Source organism: Rhincodon typus, chromosome 3 (genome assembly GCF_021869965.1).
Source record: "Rhincodon typus isolate 14 chromosome 3, sRhiTyp1.1, whole genome shotgun sequence".
NCBI lineage: Eukaryota > Metazoa > Chordata > Chondrichthyes > Orectolobiformes > Rhincodontidae > Rhincodon > Rhincodon typus.
In genome coordinates this window covers 82,904,642-82,926,859 of record NC_063334.1, presented here as the reverse complement: position 1 = coordinate 82,926,859, position 22,218 = coordinate 82,904,642, and the positions used below count along the sequence as shown (strand labels likewise).

Sequence of the window (22,218 nt, the reverse complement as noted above, 5' to 3'; positions counted from 1 at the left end):
AATAGAGTGTCATAAACATTTGAGTATCACTACCGCCGGTCTGTAAAAGGAAAGGTACACTTACTCTAAAAACAGCTACTGAGCATGTGTGAAAGGGAGCAATTTCATAATGAGGTCAGATAATGATGAAACTAGAGCCTGGATCTGTATGGCTCCAGGTTCGATGTCCTCTTGAATCATCTTCTATATATATATCACTGTATATAGTGATATTCAATAATATTTGCTGCTGTTCAATTGCAAGAATATCTATCTCACATTACTAAACACCTAAACTGTGACTGATTCATAGCAGGCAACCAACCTGATTCTGAGCGCTCTCTTTGAAATGGCTTAGGATCATGGCAGGAAACTGGCACAGTAATCAGCAGTGTGAAATTGTAGACTCATTCACTTCTGGTTTCAACCCCAGCCCATTTAAAAATTCTGGCCAATATTTCAACTTTTTGAATTGCTCTGCTGGAAGTTCACAGACCAAAATGATCAGTTCGTTTTCCTCTCCACTGATGCGACCTTACCTGCTGAATGCGTCCAACCTTCTGTTTTTATTTTACATGTTTTAAATTGTTTACAAAAGCAAACCTCTGACTGCATGCTATTTTTTCTGGAGTTAAGAGCATCAAAAAAAACTTTTCAACAGTAGAATAATTAAATGCAATTGTCTTTGGTGAGCAGAGTCACAGTTGTTAATTGTCGTTGATATTCAAAGTTCAGCAACAGTGAATAGCAATGTTCACTTGCCTAGCTGATTAAGGAATTCAGTGCAGATTTTTAGATCAAGCTACAGAAGCAGATAGTGCACTGATGAGAGAAATTGAAATGTGGAAATAAAAGCAACAAAAGCTAAATATCCACAAATATTTAATAAAAAAAAATGAAAGAACTGCGGATGCTGTAAATCAGGAAACAAAACAGAAATTGCTGGAAAAGCTCAGCAGGTCTGGCATCATCTGTGAAGGAAAAAACAGAGTTAACATTTCTGGTGCGGTTTTGAGGAAGGGTCACTGGAGCCCCGAAACGTTAACACACATGTTTATTGTCTATGAAAGCAAATCAGGGATAATAAAAACTTCCATTATATGAAGCATTAAGTGACCACAGAATATCCCAAACACTTTACAACTAAAACAATATAATTGAAGTGTAATTTTGATTTTAATGTCAGAAAAGCATCACTGCATGAATATACACACAGTAAGGCTCCACAAACAATAATGCTTTAATAGATCAGGTAATCTATTTTAGTGATGTTAGTTGAGTGATAAATACTAGTTAGAATTCAGGAGAGAAATCTCCTTGCTCTTCTTCAAAATACCATAATGAAATCTTTTGTCTGTGAAGGTAGATGTCTCTTCCTAAAGATAACCTTTCCAAAAGTTGTACTGAACTTGTAAAATTAGTACTTAAGTACTGTACTACTGTATCAGTTTAGATTTTGTGCTCAAATCACTAGAATAGGATGTGAACCTGATCAACTGGTCTGGATTTTTTGTATCCCAAGTTTCTAAAGGAAGTGTGTTTCAATATTTCAAGCTTCAGTAGATATGGGGGTGATTCCAAAGAATTGCAGAGTGGCAAATGTCACTTCTTCAAGGAATGGTTTGAGGGTAGTCCTAGCAACTACAGAGCAGTTGGTCTATCATTACTGGTACAGTAAGGTTTTGGAATGCTTAATCAGGAGGAAAACAAAAATCAAGAAGCACTTGGAGAGTTTTAAGTTAATTAAGGAGACCCAGCATGGATTCGTAAAAGGCAGGTTGTGCTTAACTGATTTAACTGACTTCTTTTGATGAAATAACAGAGAATATTGATGAAGGGAGTATAACGGATGTTGTCTATTTGGCTCCATCGAAAGAATGTGATAAAGTACCTAATAAAAGCTGGTTAACCATATTTAGGCTCAGAGTAGGGCTGCCACCAAATCAGTTGGATGAAAAGAAATGCAAAGGATAAAAAGCAGGAAGCTGTGGTAATAGTTATGATTCAGAATTGAGGATGACAGAACAGAAGTGTTCCGCAAAGATTAGTGCTTTGATTACTTTATTTTCTATATATAAATGACTTGAATTCGAAATATGGAGTAAAATTTTAAAAATGCATATTAAAATTAAATATGATGCCCACTTGAAGAAGTAGCAAACACAAAAGAATAATAAAATGCAAGTGACTACCATACAGATTAGCTTAGATAAACTGTATGAAGGAGTGGGATGGTGATGAAAAGTAGGCAAAGGCAAAAAAAAGACAAGTTAGGTAGCAAGGATCTAAAGGAAACCTCAGTGTGCTGACTAAACTCTATGTGTAACTTTGCAAAAACCTGAAAGGAGAAGTGGAAATGTTGGAGCCTCATGGGTCTTAAGGTCATGAGATAACAAGGTGTAGAGCTGGATGAACACAGCAGGCCAAGCAGCATCAGAGGAGCAGGAAGGCTGACGTTTCGGGCCTAGATTCACAGCCTCCAACCTCATCGTTCCCCAACCCCGCACCGCCTGCTTCTATCTCCTTCCCAAAATCCACAAACCTGACTGCCCCGGTCGACCCATTGTCTCCGCCTGCTCCTGCCCCACCGAACTTATCTCCACTCTGATGCTGCTTGGCCTGCTGTGTTCATCCAGCTCTACACCTTGTTATCTCAGATTCTCCAGCATCTGCAGTTTCTACTATCTCTTAAGGTCATGCTGTGAGGACTGGATAAAAGTGTTATAAATAATAATATAGTCAGTTCTTTTAGATTCAGAGGGGATGTATGGGAGAGGTAACGTTTAAGTTGTCTGGTTTCCTTCCTGAAAGGCAGAAGATAAACACAAGAAAAATTTTAGCTATTGAATGTGATTGTAACCAAAAGATAAGATCCTTAAAAACAAGGTGGTGTTGTGGACAGTGTAGGGTCACCTGATCCTGGGGGACACAATACACTTGTGACAGCCACCAGTGGTTGAATGACCAATTACTGAGAAACAGAGAATGGGATCGAGGGCTGATCATGCAGAATGTGTACAAATTGCATGCAAAAACTGATGGATAAGACAAGATGGCCCACAGTGACAATTAATGCGCCTATGAAAGAAGTAGCCTGATCAGCTACCTGGAGGCCACATTACAGGAGGACTGATCATCCACTCCAACCTGACTCTTGGTCAATCCAAGCAACCAAGATGCATGGATGTGTGAGTATAATGTTTATAGAATTAGTACTGTGGAGGCACTAAATATATTTGCTTGTGCGCCAAATTTTGTTGATACTCAGATTAAATGTAGGAACAAGGAATAGCCTACACAACTTAGCTGCAAAAGGATACAGATGAGTGAGCAGAACTGGCAAACAAGTGTCAGATGATATTTGGGCAGGGAAGAAAGATAAGAAGGCTAAATTGAATCTATTTTAATGTAAGGAGCGTAAGGAATAAGATAGATGAGCTGAGGACGCAGACTGGCATGTGAGATTATGATGTCATAGATATGACTGATATTTAACTTCAAGATGGGCAGGAGTAGCAGCTCAGCATTCCTGGGTATAGGGTATTCAGACAAGATAGAGAGGGAGATAGAAAGGGCAGATGGAGTGTAATATCGTTAAAGGAATCAATATAGCAGCAAGAAGGGATGGTATCTTGGAAGAATCATCAAATGAAGCCATGAGGGTAGAAGTAAAAGAAAAGGAGTAAACACACTGATGATATGCATTGTAGGCCCCTAAGCAGTCAGGGAGAAATAGAGGATCAAATATGCAATCACATTTCAGGGAAATAGAAAATAACAAGGGAATATTAGTAGGGCATTCAAATGTTAACTGGGATAGTTTTAGTGTGCAAGTTTAGGAGGGAACAAAATTTTTAAATTACATCCACAACCTTTTTTCAGTCAGTATGTAGAAAGCCCAGCAACGAAGGGGACAGTTTTGGACCTAATATTTGGAAAAAATCCAGGTAAGTGGAAGGCGCATTATTAGGGAGCATTTTGGAGATGGTGACAACAACAGTTAGATTTGAGATAGTTATGGAAAAGAATAAGGATGGAACATGAATAAAATTTTAAAGTGGAGAAAGGATAATTTTACTAAGATACGATACAATTTGGCCCAAGTGGACTTAGAGCAGATAGCTACAGATAAAACTGTGTCAGAGCAGTGGGAGACATTCAAGGAGGAATAACAAGAGTAGAGGGCAAATATATTCCGAAAAAGACAAAAGAGTGAGCCCAAGACAGAGAGCCCTGGATGTCAAGTGCATGAAGTTTAGGATTCAGAAAAAATTAGAAGATTATGGCAGATCCCAAGGGCCCATTAATGTAGAGTCCCTAGAGAAGTTTAAAAAGTGTGGGGAGGAACTTAAAAAGGAAATTAGGAAAGCAAAGAAAGTGCATGAGAAAATGGTGGAGGGTAGAATAAAGGAAATCCCAAAGGACCACTTCCAATTATATAAAGAGAAAAAGAATAGCTAAAGAATAGTAGGGCCCATTATGGGCCATGGAGATAATCCAAGTGTGGACCTGAAAGGCATGGGCACAGTCCTCAATGAATAATTTGCATCAGTCTTCACAATGAATAGGACAATGTAGGCACAGATATTAGGGTATGCAACTGTGAAATATCAGAAGGAGTTAACATAGATTGACAGGAGATACTAGTGGGTTTAGCAGCCTTAAAAAGTGGGTAAATCTGCAGGCCCAGATGAAATACCTTCTTCAACAGACTGGGTTAGAACAGAAAAAATGTCAGTCACTGGCCACAGGTAAGGCTCCAGAGAACTGGAGGATTGCTAATAGTTTCCCATTATTAAAAAAAAAGGTAGGGATAGACCATGAAATTACAGGGCAACCAGTTTACTCTTGATGGTGGGTAAGTTATGAGAAAGAATTCTAAGGGACAGAATATCTCTGCACATAGAGAGACATGGACAAATCTGGAATAGTCAGCATGGATTTGTTAAGGAAAGCTTGTGTTTGACAAGTTTGATTAAATTTTTTAAAGGGGTAACCAGAAGTGTTGATGACATTATCCATTTGATGATGTCTACCTACTGAACAAGGCTTTTGATAAAGTCCCTCATGGCAGATTGGACAAGGAGGAAACAGCCAAAGGATCCAAGGCAAAGTGGCACATTAGATCCAAACTTGGCTGAAATGCAGGAAGACAGTGGCTGATGGTATAGAGGAAGAAACAATAATGTTGCTGACCAACGAAAACTGAATTTTCCCATACTTTTACATTCCTCACTATTACAAAATATGACTTTAAAGCAATTGCATGTATGTGGACAACAGAATGTTGAAGAAACTGCCTTGCAATTTAAACAGGACAGTTTATATTAAACCTAGTTCTGAGAAGCAGTATTGCACAACTTCATCCTGAAACTGTTCAGAAATATAAATGTGCCATACTGTCAATATGGTGATAAAGTACATTAGAGATCATGGTGTATCAGAATTACAGCTGGCCATTATTGTAAGTGCAGTTTCTCCCTCAGGTAACTCTTGTTTCACAGTAGACTGAGCCCACATGAATTGGCAATCCAGAATAAAATAGATTCCTATCCATGACCCTAAAAAAAAGGCATGATCTCTGCATTAAGTTGCTTTTATCAACTGCACCCCATATGAGCAGAGAATTCCATTAAGTAAAGGGTGAACGTATTTTGGTTCAGACTGACTTTTGCATAGTCTTGTAAATGTGATCTTGTTTCAACTGCAGTACATTTAAATCAACTATTTCAGTGATAAGAATCTTTGGAAAAAAAACAGCAATTATCAAAACCGTTGTCAAGCATAGGTGCAAAATCTAAAAAAAGTAAAATAAACTGCTTTTAAAACAATGTGATAGAATGTTACTGCTAATTCAAATATAATTACACAAAGAACATTCAACGGGATAGCAAAATTATAAAACAGATATTATGAAATTAAATTAATCAAATGTTATTAGAAAAACTGTATGTGAGCAATTATTTTTAATTAAAATGATAGGTTTCAAAATATGCAAGAACTATTCTGGGGAAAAAAACTCTGTTGACAATTCATTTATTTCATTTTTGTTCAGATTTTGTACTGACTGAAAGGCACTTTGCTTTCTTGACTAACTCTTAGCTGATAGTTGATGCTGCCTTACGGCAATACACACCTAATTGCTTGGTAAAAAGTCTGCTTCCCTACCTCATTGAGTTGGATAATGTGATAAATTTGCCTTAAGTATTCACTGCCACCTGGCTGGTGGCAGATATCCAGAAGCATCAGCCTTATTTTCCGCTCAGTCAATTCAGAAAAACTGCTTTTCTCATTTGCAGAGGAACTTTCGGCTGTGGGATATGTACTACAACAGCAGGGGGAAAAGAGAATTACTTCATGCAAATTCATGATCCTTGAGAAAAGTTACAACTTTAAACTGATTCTCAAAAATAGTTGATTACAGTGATAAAGTTATTGCTGCCATAAAAAGTTAACTAAAATTTGTTCTAAAGTATGTAGAGGAGCACAACAAATAGCAGTCAGTTCTCATGTGTCTCATTAAAATTCCTGCAACTTTTATGTCTTGTATTGACATGAATAAAGAATAGCTGTAGTTGGCACTAATTCTTTTGAGGTAGCTTACAATCAGGTAATTTTCACTGATGGTGAAAGTGTACATAATCACAATTAAGTTTCTGATTCAGCATTCCAATTTTCTGGACTGGACTCATTTTAATGATGGCTCATGTTGACATTGAGGATCGCAATCAAAACAACACAAATTAATTTGACTCTTCAGTCACATTGCACTTAGTAGACTGCAGTATGACAGTATACTTAATTGTAAGCATTCTCAGAAGAAATAGAAATATATATTAGTACCAAATGGTAGAAAAACAATTTGAAGTATTTTACTGTCAGTCATCTTCTCGGTACCAAATCCTTTTCTCTTTGAGTCTGTGGGTTTGGGGGAATACACAGTCATGGATTAAGAACTGGTCTACAAACAGAAGAGTGAATAAATGGGTCACTTTCAGATTGGCAAGCTGTGACCTGTGGGGCACCAAAAGGATCAGTGCTTGAGCCCCAGCTGTTCACAATCTATATTGTAAATATAAATGTGGGGATTAAATGTATTATTTCCAAGATTACAGATAACACAAAAGTAGATGATACTGCAAGTTTGGAAGATTATGCAAAGTCATTTCTAAGGGATTTGGAGAGGCTAAATGGATAGGAAAACATTGGCACATGGAACACAAGAGGAATGAGGATTTTTGCTTTAGTGGTGAATCTTCAGAATTTTCTGTTCCAGAGGGCTGTACAGGCTCAGTCATTGAGTATGTTGGAGACAGGCATCAATACATTTCTACCTATTAAGAATATGAAGGGATACAGGGAAAGTGCAGAAAAATGTTGTTAGTAAATCAGCCATGATCCCTCAGAATGGTGGAGCAAGCTTGAAGGGTTGAAGGACCTAAGTCTGCTCCTATCTCTAAGTTCTTATATGTCCTGCCAAATCATCACTATCACATTACACCGTAATTTTCTCTGTTGTAATGAAAACAACTCCAATTTTTCAAGACTTCCCGGTAGATAGCAAAGGAGGAGGAAATTGACCCTGCTGAAATGAGAACTTGTTGAACATGGTAATTACGAAGGGCAAACTAGTAATTTAGGGGGGCTATGCATTCAATTCCATTCAATAGCATGGGACTGCATTAGATAACATCAGCACTACAGTAGCTTCAACTTGGATAGGTTGCTATTATCTTTTCCTGTTTCTCTGACAGGTGCAATGTCCAACCCAACAACATCCTCTCCCTGTAAATAAAAGATAAATACTATGAATGATGGAAATGTGAAATAAAAACAGAGAGCGTTTGAGAAACTCAGCAGGTCTGGCAACATCTGTGGAGAGCGAAACAGTGTGTTAACATTTTGAGTCCGATACGACTTTTCTTCAGGACAGCTTATCTCTCTTCTTCGGCTTCAGAAAAGTAATACAGAAGCAAAGTGGTATTGACATACCTCATGGGCACTCTATCCACTAGGTGAAACCTCAACAAGTCTTAGTGTACGTTTAGCTATAGTGGCACGAGGTGAAAAGAAAGCCACTATTATGTAGGAGTAGGTGTGGACAATATCACTTGGAGGAAGGAGAACAATCAAAGCGCTGCTTGCTGGGCACAGATGCTACAGTCATATGAAAGAAGGGTCTATAATGCTCAGTTGCAGGAATTGTGCTTCCACTTATCTGAATTTCAAAGGACTGTGCTAGGTTACTTATAGAGGATGGAGAAGTCTCAAAGGCTTTTGCACACTCTTGCACAAGTTGCTCTATTGAGATAATGACAAATTTTGTGCAGCCATATGAGTTTGTGCAGGAAATGCACACTGATGTGTACAGGATGAATTGCACTGCAAATCCTGAACTTAAGTTTTATGCTGGCAGTACGGAGATGTTTGAAATGGACTAGTTGTCCCCAGCTGGTGCTTCCCTCTAAAAGGAAGCTGGTGTGCCTGCCAAGATCTGAGGATGTCACAGTGCCAACCTTGACAGGGCTTCATCATCATCTTCAGTTTCCATGGCTCCCTGACAGCCACTGCACCAAGTGGTCAAATAACAGATGCTGCTGTTGCAATGATGCAATTGCAGCTCCATGCACACCTGTACAACAATGTTGAATTCCACATCTGTCTCAAACAGAAACAGAGATGTGAGATGGCTCCCTCCACCTTTCTGTGGTCACAAGAGGAACTCTGTGGGGAGTGGCTGTGTGTGGAATTCACAACAATACACAGAGCACTGAATGGGTCACTGGATATCCAAACTATGTCTTTCATTCAGAGGTCAGAGAAACTTAGTCGAAATTCCCCTGAAGTAATAATTCCCAATATTCATGAATTCCTGATGAGACCTTGACGAGATTGTGGAACCCTTTGCAGAGACATTTGCATCATTGACAGCCACAGCTGAGGTGCCAGAAGACTGAAAGGTGGCTAATGCTGTGCCCTTGTTTAAGAAAGGCTGTAAGTAAAATCCAAGGAAATATTAACCTGTGAGTCTGATGTCAGTAATAGGTAAGTTTTTGGAGGGAATTCTGAGAAATAGATTTATGAGCATTTGGAAAGGCAAGGACTGATTAGGGATAGTCAGCATGGCTTTGTGCATGGGAAATCATGTCTCACAAATTTGATTGAGTTTTTTTGGAGACATTACCAAGAAGATAGAAGAAGACAGATGGACTTTAGCAAAGGCCTTCAACAAAGTCCAGCATGGTAGACTGGTCAGTGATGTTAGATCACGTGGGATTCAGAGAGATAGCCAATTGGTAAAAGACAGAGTGTGGTTGTAGAGGTTGTTATTCAGACTGGAGGCCTGTAACCATTGGTGTGCTGCGAAGATTGGTTCTGGGTTCATGGTTGTCCATCAATTATATCAACTATTTGGATGCGAATATGGGAGGTATTATTAGTAAGTTTCCAGATGACACCAAAATTGGTGGTATAAAAGGACTGTGAAGAAGGTTATCTGAGTATAACGAGATCTTGATCTGATGGGCCAATGGGTCAAGTAACAACAAATGGAGTTTCAATTAGATAAATGCAAAGTGTTGCATTTTGGTAAGACAAACCAGAGCAGGACTTACACAGTTAATGGTAGGGACCTGGGGAGTGTTGTTGAACATAGGGATCTACAGGTGCAAGTTCATAGTTCCTTGAAAGTGGCATCGCAGGTAGACGGGGTGGTGAAGGCAGCATGTGGCATGCTTGCCTTGATTGGTCAGTGCACTGAGTATAGGTTTTGGGATGTCATGTTGTGGCTGTACAAGACGTTTGTGAGGCTAATTTTACGACACTGCATACAATTCTGGTTGTCCTGCTATAGGAATGATGTTGCTCAACTAGAAACGGTACAGAAAAAATTTACAAGGATGTTGACGGGACTGGAGGGTTTGACTTATGAGGAGATACTGAAAAGGCTGAGACATTTTTCCCTGGAGTGTCAGAGGCTAAGGGCGACCTTATTGAGGTTTAAAAGATCACGAGGGGCATAGATAAGGTGAATAGCCAAGTTCTTTTTCCAAGGGTAGGGGAGTTCAAAACTAGAAGGCATAGGTGCAAGGAGACAGGGGAAAGATTTTGAAAGGGACCTGAGAGGCAACTTTTTCACAGAGGGTGGTACATGCATTGAAAGAGCTGCCAAAGGAAGTGGTAGAGGTGGGTACAATTACAACATTTAAGACATTTGGATACGTACATGAATAAAAAAGGTTGAGAGGGATATGGGCCAAATACAGGCCAATGGGACTTGTTTAGTTTAGGATACTTGGTCGGCATGGATAAGTTGGACCGAAGGGTCTGCTTCCATGCCGTACATCTTTGTGACTCTAGTTGTCCAACCAGAGAACCGTGGTATTCTGCATCCAGCTCCTCCACACTTTTCTCAAATCTTGTTCCTCTTCTTCCTCTGATGAATTATCTGATTCCAGGGCCTCATCATCCTGAACATCCATATTTCTCTGGCAGGTTATGTAATGGAAAACACAGCATACCGCCACAATGTTTGAGTTGCAGGAGTGTAGTGTTGCTGCCACTTGACCAGCGGGGATGCATTTTAATAAGCCTAATGGCTTGCACACACACTGACCTCATAAGGAGGTGGCACTGGTTGCATCGTCTCTCTGCCTCTGTCTGGAACTCCCGCAGAAGAATGAACATAATCTCTTCAAGGATTATCCCTTATCCCTTTGCATTCATCCACGGACTTTGGATAAGAGAGTAAAGATCTACCTGGATTGACTAGCAGAGGATGGAGGAGTCATTGCAGATACCAGGATAGCAAGTGCACATGATATAAGAATTTCTTCTTGTGGCTGCAGGCCAGTTGAATGTTGTATGAGAGGAAGTCTTTCTGGTTGACCAATCTCACTGGCCTGTCAGTGAGTATCTTGATAGGTACATGGGTGCAATCAACAATGACCTGCACCTGAGAAATTTCAGTAACGGATGTGAGATCCACAGACTTTAGTGCCTGAAAGGCCACATCTGTCTAGAACTGAGTGTACTGTGCAGCTCTTTCAAACAGGCTAACAATGACATCCAAATTGCAGTGATCTGCTGTTGGATGTGAGATGCCACCAAGATGTGAAACAGCAAGAAGCAAAGAAATTCAAGACGATGGTGATTTGATAGCTATTAGCAGGGCAAGGCAAGCAGCACTGCAAGATCTTCAGAAGTGAACGTCCAGATGTCTATGACCGCCTACTGGACAGATTTTCCTATGACAGTTGTTTTTGTCATCTTCGGTTACCTCTTTTTTAGTACTTGAACTTCTTTCCCCCTATCCTACCAAGCCATTGTTCCTATTGTCTATAATCCTGCAGACATTGTGCTCCTCATTATCATTGGGCCCAAAAACTGAGTTACAATCCAGTTGCCAGCAGCTGCCTTCCTTGTACTCAGATGGTTGCCTAAATTGTCCTCAACTGCCTAGCCTTCTGCTATCCTGGCCCAATGATCAGGACAACATGCATTCCTGAGGTGCTCACTCTCCCAGTCACCTATGCAGTGTTAAGGGTGCATATTTGCCAATGGCTGTTATCTTCTTTACCATTGAAAGTTTTATCAGTTGAGGAAATTCCTTGAAGTAAGCATAACTGGCTGCAATTTGTACCAAGGTTGGCATTGGGATTTTCAACTGTTTCTGTTATTGTCCATGATAAGGTTCAAAATTTTAGCCTAAATTTTACTTCTCTCCACCAGACATTGAGAATACCCAGCAATGTAAGTTATTATTTCAGATTTTGAGGACTGCTTTCCTTTATTAAAACAATTATTTTTCTTTGAATAAACCATATATTAACATGTGTTATCTCAGCCTTGAATAAAATTAATCTTGCTTAATTATCAGCATTTTATTCTTTCCCTAAGTGAGTTGCAGTGAGGCAGAGGTGGTAAAATTATAGATGATGTCATGGGTACCTTTCCAAGTGCCCACTTATATGTTCCAACCCCATCAGAATTTTGCACATAGTAAGAGCTGTTGAGTAACACACCTTTGCTAGGTAATGGGGCCCTTAAGTAGGCAAGTTGTGAGACGAGGCAATGGTGTAATGGAGATTGCACTGGATTAGTTTTCCAGAGGCCAGGCTAATGCTCTGGGGACAATGCAGCTGGTGGAATTTAAAATCAATTAATGTATCTAGGATCAAAATCTAGTCCAATAGTGGTCACAAAACCATTTTTGGTTATCATAAAAACCTTTTCCAGTTCGCTAATATTCCATTAGGAAGGAAATCTGTCATCTTCACCTAGTCTGGACTACTTGAGACTGCAGATTCGCAGTAATGTGGTTGACTCTTGTGAAATGATCTGAGATGTATCAAGCTGTTCCAAACTCTAAAATAATGGAAATCGGATAAATCACTGGGCATCAACCTGGGCACAGGAAATGGGAACAACAAACCCAGTCTTGTATATTCCCTATTCGTCCTTAATAAAATCTGGGATTGCGTCAAATTGAAAGGGCAAAAGCTTGATATAATCATTCTCACTGAATATATCTTTCAATGTCACAGGCACCATCATCACCATTTCCGAGAACGGGCTGTCAGAACATCAGAACAGACCCACCAGATTGCATAGCACTGTGGCTGCAATGATGATGGAGTTACCATGGGTGTCTCCAATCGGACTCCAGACCCCAAGTCTCATGGCCTCAAACATGGACAAGCAAACCTCTTGTTATGTAGCACATATTGAATCCCTTCACAGATGAATCAGTACAGATGGCGAGGGAGCCAGAAGGGAAAGCCATACTTGACCTCGCCCTCACCAACCTGTCACAGGTGCCTCTGTCCATGATGAAACTGGTTGAAGTGATCTTGTGGGGAAAAGCACTCCCATTTCCACATTGAGGATTTTCTTCATTGTCTTCAATGACTTCACCACCGTGTTAATTGGGATAGATTGGCAACTCAAAATTGGACATCCATGAGATGCTGTTGGCCATCAGTAGTAGCAGAATTGCATTAACCACAATCTGTAACCTGATGGCTTGAAATATCCCCACTCTACCATTACTTTCAAACAGGAAGACCAACTCTTCTTCAATGATGAGTGCAGGATAACATGCTAAGATGGCAGCCTAAGAATGTCAATCTGATGTAGCTACAGCACCAGTACTTGCATGTCAAACAGAAGCAGTTTGCAAAAGCCAGGGCTAAGTGATCCCACAACCAATGGACCAGATCTGCAGATTGCCCCTCAAATATGAAGCTCTGCAGTCTGCAACCTAAGCCTACAGTTTAAGTGTTTGCAATCATTGCAAGTATTGCAAGTACAATTGGATGATCCATCTCGGACTCCTCCCGAGGCCTCCAGCCCCACAGGCGATAGACTTCCACAAATTTTATTCACTCCATTTGATATCAAGAAAGAGCTAGAAGCTCTGGATATGTCAAAGGTTATGGATCCTGACAATCGCACTGAAGACTCGAGCTCTGGAATTAGCCAAAGTGATCTTGTACAACTACAATTCTGGCATCTACCCAACAACGTGGAAAATTGCCATGTACTGTTGTACTGATATGTACTGTTCACAAAAAGCAAGACAAATCCAACCTGGCTAATTAACACCTGATCAGTCTACTCTCAATCATCAGAAAAGTTATGCAAAGGGTTGTTGATAGTGTTATCAAGTAGTACTTGCTTAGCAATAATATGCTCACTACAGCTCAGTCTGGGTTCCACCAGGGCCACAGAAGCAATAGGAGCAGAATAAGACAGTCCGTGTCTCAAACCTCCCAGCCATTATATAAGATCATGGCTGATCTGCTCTTGGCCTCAACTTTTCTTGCATGCCAGCTCCTCATAGCCCTCAAATCCTTGATATTTCAAAATTATTTCTACCTCATTTTGTAGCGAATTCCAGACATTGACTACCCTTCATGAGAAAAAAATTCTGTGCACCTCAATTTTAAATGAATAACCCCTTATTCTGGAACTATGTCCCCTAGTTTGTGATTCTTCCACGAGTGAGAACATCTTCTCAACATCAATTCTGTCAAGTCCCCTCTGAAATTGTATGTTTCAATGAGATCACTCCTCATTTCTCTATACTAAGATGAGTCAAGAACCAACCTGTTTAGCCATTTCTGACAGTAAATTCCTTCGTCCCAGAACCTAGCCTTGTCAATCTCTTTTGAACTGTGCAATGCCAATATTTGACTGAACTATACTCAGTGCTCCAGAGGCAAACTCAACAACACTGTGTACAGTTGTAATAAAACTCCACGATTTTTAAACTCCAAATCTCTCGCAATAAAAGTCAAACTTCTAGATGCCTTCTTAATTACTTGCTGCATCTAAATGCTAACCTTTTGCATTTCATGCACTAGAATGTTCAGATCCCTCGGCACTGCATATTTTTGGAGTCTCTCTCCATTTAAGTGATAATCTGCTTCTTGATTCTTCCTACGAAAGTGCATCACCACATACTTTCCTACATTAAACTCTTATCTGCTATGTTTTTGCTCAGTCACTCAACCTACCAAAATCCTTATGCCCCAAATCACAATCTACTCTCTCTCATATTTTTCTATCAGCAGCAAATTTGGATACATTACACTCTTCTCCCTCCATTAATATAGATAGTGAATAATTAAGGCCCAAAGGACTAATCCTTGTAATACTCCATTAGTTAAGTCTTTACAAATTGAAAAAGGTCCATTAAACTCTGTCTTATGCGTGTTCACCAAGCCTCAGTCCATGCAAATAAATTACCCCATTTTCCCAACCACAGATGTTAGGCTAACTGACCTATAGTTTCTTGCTTTCTGTCTCCCTCTCTTCTTGAAGAGGGACATCACATTGGTGGTTTTCCAATCCGCTGGAACCCCACTTGAATTCAGTGAGTTCTGGAATATTTTAACCTATATCTCTGCAGCCACTTCCTTGAACCCCTTGGATAAAGGTAATCAATCCTAGTGATCTGTCTGCATTCAGTCCCAATAGTTTGTCAAATACTTTCTCCCTTGTGATAGAGACTGTTACAAGGTCTTTCCTCCCATTAGCACTTAGCTTATCTGATATATTTGGGATGTTTAGAGTGTCTTCCACCATTAGGATTGATGTAAAATAATGGTTTAAATTGTCTGCCATTTCCCTATTCCTTGTTATCAATTCCCAGTTCCATCCTCTAACGGTCATTCATTCACTTTAGCTACTGTCTTTGTTTTCATACAGTCACGAAAGCAACTGCTTTTTATTTTTTATACTTATTGTCAATTTACTTTCATAATCGATTTTCTGCATTTTTATTACCATTTAAGTCACTCGCTAGTTCCAAACCTCTGGCTTACTTTTTAAACATTCTGCTCATACTTTCTGCTGCACTTTTCTGCTCTTTTTCTCTCCCTACCTCTCACACTTTGATCTTTTTTTACCTCTTCACTATCTTTTAGTTGACCCCTCCTCCCATTAGTTAACTTAAAGCCATATCTACACCCCTAAATGTACAATTCATCAGGGCACCAGTTCCAACATCGTGCAAATGAAGTGCATCCCAATGGAACAGTACTTCCTTTCCCCAGTACTGCGCCTGTGGCCCTTGAATTAGAATCTATCTGTCCCATCCCAATTTCTGAAACACGGATTTACCTCTCTAATCTTATTTACCCAATGCCAATTTGCAAGTAGTTCAGGTAGTAGTCCAGCAATTATTACCTTTGTAGTTCTGCTTTTTACTTTGACACCAGGAGATAAATGTCAGCACCAAGAGGGCAACTCAGCCTTTGGGGCTCTTTGTTGTTGCTACAGAGAACATTACCTCTGCCCCTAGCTAAGCTATCTCCTATTATTATTGCATTTCTGTTTTCTCCCTCCAACTGAATGGAACTCGGTTCACTCAGCAACCTTGTAGTCTCTGCCCTCATCCACACTGGGCGCAAGAACCTTGTGCCTATTAGACAAGAGCACTGGCTGATGCTCCTCCAAAGCTAACTTCCCAATTCCAATACCTGTCTCAGTTATAGTCACACCTTACTGTCCCTGACCATGTATCAAATTTGATCAGATTAATCTAAAGGGTGTGACTGCCTCATGAAAGAGTGTCTAACTACCTATAATCCTCCCTGACGCGTCACTGTATCCACAGCTGGGACGCCAGTTCATTAAAACTGAGCCAAAGTTCCTTAAGCAACCAACACTGGCTGCCGATGTGGTCACCGTATATCATGCCACCATCCAGTAGCTCCCACATATTACATCTACAACACATTGCCTGCCTGGCCATCTCTGTTCTATTTAATTAATTAAGACATTAAATAATTGTAAAATGAATTTCCTAATTGTACTCTTCAGCCATAATAATATTTCCTGATTTAAACCATTTGTGACAGAAGAAATACCCACTAATCACTTCCATGGTTTCCTGTGATGTCATATTTCATTTCTAATAGATAGAAACAGATGAACAGACTTTCTTCACCAGTTTTTAAATCTCCTGCCACCACTGCTCTTCTTTTGCAGATCCACTCTTCCAGTGTCCCACCTACCACCGACATGTGTCAATATGACATCTGAACAGCTCATTATTTAATAAAGAACTCTGCTGATTTCCAAATTCGCATTAAATCTCATTCATTCATTTACCATGTGCTTACTAATGTGCACTGATTCTTTATCCATGACGCTTCAATATTAAATTCCCATCCTCGTTTTCACAATGGCCATAATCTGGTGCCAGGTTTATACACATTTGTTAAACTCTCATAAAATTTATAATTAAGGCATACTCAGGATGTAAGTGAACACAAGCTTAAAACTGTAACAGTTTAAAATTATTTTGCCTCACTTACAATTATTTAATTTGAATTATGAACTGCACTTTTATTTTTGGACATAGGATTAAATGCTGGGTATTCAAAGTTAGCACCAAAGTGGTGTAGTGTTAAGGTAATAAACAGACTAATGTGTTTACCATTCTACATAAATGATGGTAGATTCTACTACTATTCTCGCCACTTTTAAAGGTGGTCTTTCGAGGTGAATGACTATAAAAGTAAAGAATAGAGGGAAGGGGGAACAAAAAGGAGTACACTGTTAGTGCCTTTCACTGTTTGCTGATGGAAATTTACAAATATATTGCAAATTAGAAAAAGGCAATGTCAAAGTAGACCTTTAAATATCCAAATTTCTCTGTTAAATATTAGTTCTGAAAGGACACCATGCCTTGTTTTCAGAACATAAGGGAAGAACAAACTATGCCATTTATCAGCAATCTTGCAGGCTGACATTGAAAAAGTTGAGGCCTCTGACCAATCAGTGCGTCATGTCAGCACCTGAATCATATCCTTTTCTGTCTATCACTTTGCAGGTGAAGCAGATGATTGTATTCAGTCACACCAATGATTAATGAGTTCCTCTGTAGATTTGGGACAGCCTATCAATCATGTCATTAGAGAGAATGCTGCCTGAAAGAGGCAGTCCTCAGCCAAAGGAATAACTGCATTCATCTTAATCTATGTATGCACCCAGCCAGGCAAGTCCGGGTCACTATGATGGAAAACAATAATCTTTTCTTGGACAAATTGCTTTGCAAAGTCAGGCATTTCTTCAGATTCTGAATTGCATATTTATTTTCGAGTACTGAGTGATGGGGTTACCACTGAGAGAATGCTTCAGACTGAAAGTTATTTTAATGAACAATAATGTTAACACAAAGTACATATAAGCAGGTGATGCATTCTGCTACCATTTTCACCAGTGCCTAACATACTACACATTTTGAATAAAGAAGCGAAGCTATTCTGTGTTATACAACATCTACAACACTGCATTTCATATATGGAAGACTGATCAATCTAGTAATGACTAATTCAGTACATAACCAATAAACAACTGAAATACATTTGAGCAATTTATTTATGGATTAATGTGTTGAATAATGCAATTTCGTATGATTCTAACATGCAGGTTTCTATCATATGACACCAAGTAACTTTTCAAAATTACAATCAAATAAACAAAATTAACATGCCTGTAGTTTCTAAGCTTAATCCTGGTACTCGTAAAGTAGCAATATTCCTATATTACAACAGTAAAAACAAAATGTAAAATGTTATTGGACATCCTGCGGTCAAAAAAGGTCCTAAACAAGTGTATTTTAAAAAGAAATACTAAATTAAACAGATATGTAACATAGAACAATATGAAAGGAGGTTTTTGGTCTGGAGAGTCCATTCACTGACCTCCACGACAACAATATAGCTAGTTTCTCACAAAAAAAAGATAAAATTCTTCTAAACATGTAAAGAAAACATGTAAAGAAAACGTATCTGAGATAGTAGGAACTGCCAATGCTGGAGAATCTGAGATAACAAGGTGTAGAGTTGGATGAACACAGCAGGCCAAGCAGCATCAGAGGAGCAGGAAAGCTGACGTTTCGGGTCTGAAGAAGGGTCCGGACCCGAAACATCAGCTTTCCTGCTCCTCTGATGCTGCTTGGCCTGCTGTGTTTATCCAGCTGTATACCTTGTTATCTAAGAAAACGTACCAGTCCAGTTATATTACCGTGATGCATTTTGAGATGATTATTTACAGTGAAGTCACTATGTAAAATCAATTTGATTATTTTGTGTTTGAAATGCCCAACAGTCCATTTTAATTAATTAATTAAATATGTCCAATAAAATAATAGCAACACAAAAACCAATTATTTATATAACCAAATGTGAAATAACATCTCAAAGAACTGCAAACTCACTGAATAGAAATATTTTTCAACTGTGTATTTCTGAAAGATACACACTAAAAAAAAGTAAACAGAATATAAACTAGAAGTTTGTACTTCATGGCTATTACCAAATTCAAAAACTACAACTTAGACCAGCAATTAATTCAGAGTTATTGCATCAAATTCCACGTAAAGGTAACACAAATTGCAAATTTCAAAATGGAAGACCATCCAGGTCCTCTCCCCACATACCACCTCTTTGTAACAGTGTCTCAACACTAACAACGCGATAAATACATTGCAAATAGTAACATTTTGTTGCATGTTGTTATCAAACAGTGAGTACCATGCCATTTTACGTGCAAATTGCCATATCCTACTGCAATAAAAGTACATGGAGATCATTCCAAACACGATAGTTGCAAGCAGGAATGATCACTGCAAATTATAAAAGTACAAATTGATAATGTACAGTCAGTAGCAGCTCCAAAAGAAGGCAAACTAATCAAATCCTTTTAGGCAGGATCTAAACTGAACACATTATTCAACATGATATTTGTAACAGCTATAAAAACATTAAAATGATAAAAAAAATTAAGTAAATTATTAAACTTACATTATCATTTTACATTTTTTCTGCTAAGTTGCCTCTAGTAGTGATTCTACTGAAGACATAAGTTTTTTTTTTATCCTTCCATGGGATGTGGGAATCACTGGGCAAGGTAATTTTATTGTCATTCCCAAAATGTCCTTGAACTGAGTAACTTGCCAGGTCATTTCAAAGAATTTACAGTGGTTTAGAGTCAACACCATTGCTGAGGGTATAAAGTCACATATTGGCCAGAGAAGTTAAGGATGACAGATTCCCTTCCTGAGGGACATTGGTAAACCAGATAAGCTTTTATAACAATCAATGATAGTTGTCATGATCACATTACTGAGACACATTGTATCTAGATTCATGGGCTGAATTTAAATTCCACCTGCTGTCATGGTGAGACTTAAATCCATGTTCCAAGGCATTAGCCTGGGCTTTTGGATTAGTAGTTTGTGACATAACTGCTAAGTCACTATTTTCCCAAATAAACCAGGTATTTATACAAGTTCCCAAACTCATTAAATAAGTGAAGCTACTCATGTTAATAGGCTCCAATATGTACCAGCAATAAGACTTCTCAATTACTTGCATGTGCACTGCAATAACTACACAGAGGCTGGTGTCCCATCACCAAGTCACCCTTTAATTACATGTGCACAGTACACTGGCTGTAACCAACCAGCTCAGAAGCCATTCCTTATCTGAGGAAATTCTGAATCCCCTGTTTATATTGGTCAGCCAGGGTTTCCAGCATGGGCCAGGTTAACAACCCCAATCAAGGTCTCATAGTCAATGAGATCCACATGGTTCTAATCACGACACACACTTTCCAGAAATGGTTAGGATTGTCAACAAATCTGGATATTAATGGAGTATATCTGTACATGCTGATCGTAAATCCAAACCCGTCCAAAGGAAAATACTGAAAAAACTAACAGTCAAGATGTTAGCTGAAGTCCTGCAAGTACTGGAAAAGAGATAAAATCAACACAGATGACTAGAAAAATTATGACTGAAGGCAGAAAGGAGCAGATCTTTAAAGTTGTGATATATTCAAAGGTGTATTATTGTGCCATTTTTATGTTAATATGAATGTTTGCTGTGTGCTTTTCTGAGTTTGGGTATATTATCCAGATGAGTGTATATTATTTCAGTTTGGATGGAAGGTTAAATGAATGTCCAATTTAAATCTTCAATTTATTTTGGTAACACTAAATACTATTTGAGAGATGTTTAGGAAAAGATGTAAGATCAAAAATTAGTTTCCTTAAGTTTTATTTTGGATTTTACTACAAAATTCCACACCAAAACATGTTGACAATATAAAGCTGCTCTCTAATTTTATATATATGGGAACAGCACTGGGGCATTTCAGCCCCTTGAGCCTGGTTCACCATTTAATATTATCACGGCTGATTGAACACCTCAATGTCTTTTACCTATTCTTTACCTTTTACGCCATTGGTAGTCATAATTCTCTCGAGATCAAGCAAAGACGGAGTCTCTGGGCTCGAGAATTCCATTGATTCACCATTCTGAGTAAAAACATTTCCCCGTGTCATGGTCCTAATAGCATCTTCATTATTGTAGCCATGCCATGATTATATACTCCCCAAGCAGGGAAATATTTTACATGCATTTATCATCTCCGACCCTTTGAGTATTTTGAAGGTTTCATTGAGATCACTTCTCATTTTTTGAAACTTCAGAAAATGCAGACCTATTTTGTCCAATATCAATTTATATGTCAGTCCCTCCATTCTGGGAATAAAGCTGATGAACATTTGTTGCACTCCCTCAATGGCATTAATATCTTTCCTGAGGTAAAAAGACTAAAACTGCACAGTTTTGACCTAACCAAGCTTCGCTGTTTATTTTCTTTCATCCTCATGCAATAAAGGGTAACTTTCTATCTGCCCTCGTAATAGTTGCTGCATCTACATAAAGACAAAATACTGAACAGTCTGAAACAATCACAAAGAATGCTGGAGAAATTCAGCAGGTCTGGCAGCATTTCTGGAAGGAGAAAAATAGAATTAACATTTTGAGTCTGTTATGTCCAAGTCCTCCTGAAACCTCTGTGCATGTTCCTCACAACACATATTCCCTGCTTAGCTTCGTATCATTTGCAAATTTGGAAATATCACATTTGTTACTCACATCCAAATCAATGATATACTGTGAAAAGATGGGGCACAGGTACTGATCTTTGCAGTAATCCACTAGGCACAGTCTGTCAATGCTTGAATAACCCATTTATTCCTACTCTCTGTTTTTTGCCTGTTACATAATCATGAATCCATGCCAGTACATAACTTTATACTCCATGTGCTTTAATTTTGCTAGTTAACTTCCTTTGGGGGATCTTACCAAAGCGGTCTGAAAATCCAACTATACTGCATCTGTTGGTTCTCCTTCATCTATTTTTTTTATAGAATCCCTACAGCGTGGAAACAGGCCCTTCGGCCCAACAAGTCCACACCAACCCACACAGCATCCCACCCAGACCCATTCCCCTATAAACTCACCTAATCTACACATCCCTGAACACTATCGGCAATTTAGCATGGCCAATTCACCTAGCCTGCACATCTTTGGACTGTGGGAGGAAACCCATGTAGACACGGGGAGAATGTGCAAACTCCACACAGACAGTCACCCGAGGGTGGAATTGAACCCGGGTCCCTGGCGCTGTGAGGCAACAGTGCAAATCACTGAGCCACCGTACCACCCCAAATTTTGTTTATAACATCTCAAACTTCAATAAGTTTGTCAAACATGACCTTCCATTAATGAATCCATTCTGACTATACTCAATCAGATCACTTTTATTTAATTAGGTGTAGAGCTGGATGAACACAGCAGGCCAAGCAGCATCATAGGAGCAGTACGGCTGACGTTTCGGGCCTAGACTCTTCTTCAGAAATGGGGGAGGGGA

At 39.0% G+C, this 22,218-nt stretch overlaps 1 protein-coding gene across 11 annotated transcripts in view; it reads right to left on the bottom strand.

The window, feature by feature from the left end:
* kiaa0825 (KIAA0825 ortholog) overlaps positions 1 to 22,218 on the bottom strand; it is a 357,628-nt gene that overhangs the window by 193,175 nt on the left and 142,235 nt on the right. For 10 of the 11 annotated variants that reach the window (XR_007261761.1, XM_048595041.1, XM_048595037.1 and 7 more), the window contains one exon: positions 6,148 to 6,304. The exons of the other annotated variant lie outside the window; for it this stretch is intronic. Coding sequence is in view for 9 of the 10 variants with exons in the window: in XM_048595041.1 (XP_048450998.1) it covers positions 6,148 to 6,304 (157 nt within the window). In the remaining variant the exon portion in view is untranslated. The remainder of the gene's footprint in view (positions 1 to 6,147; positions 6,305 to 22,218) is intronic. 11 annotated transcript variants of the gene reach the window in all.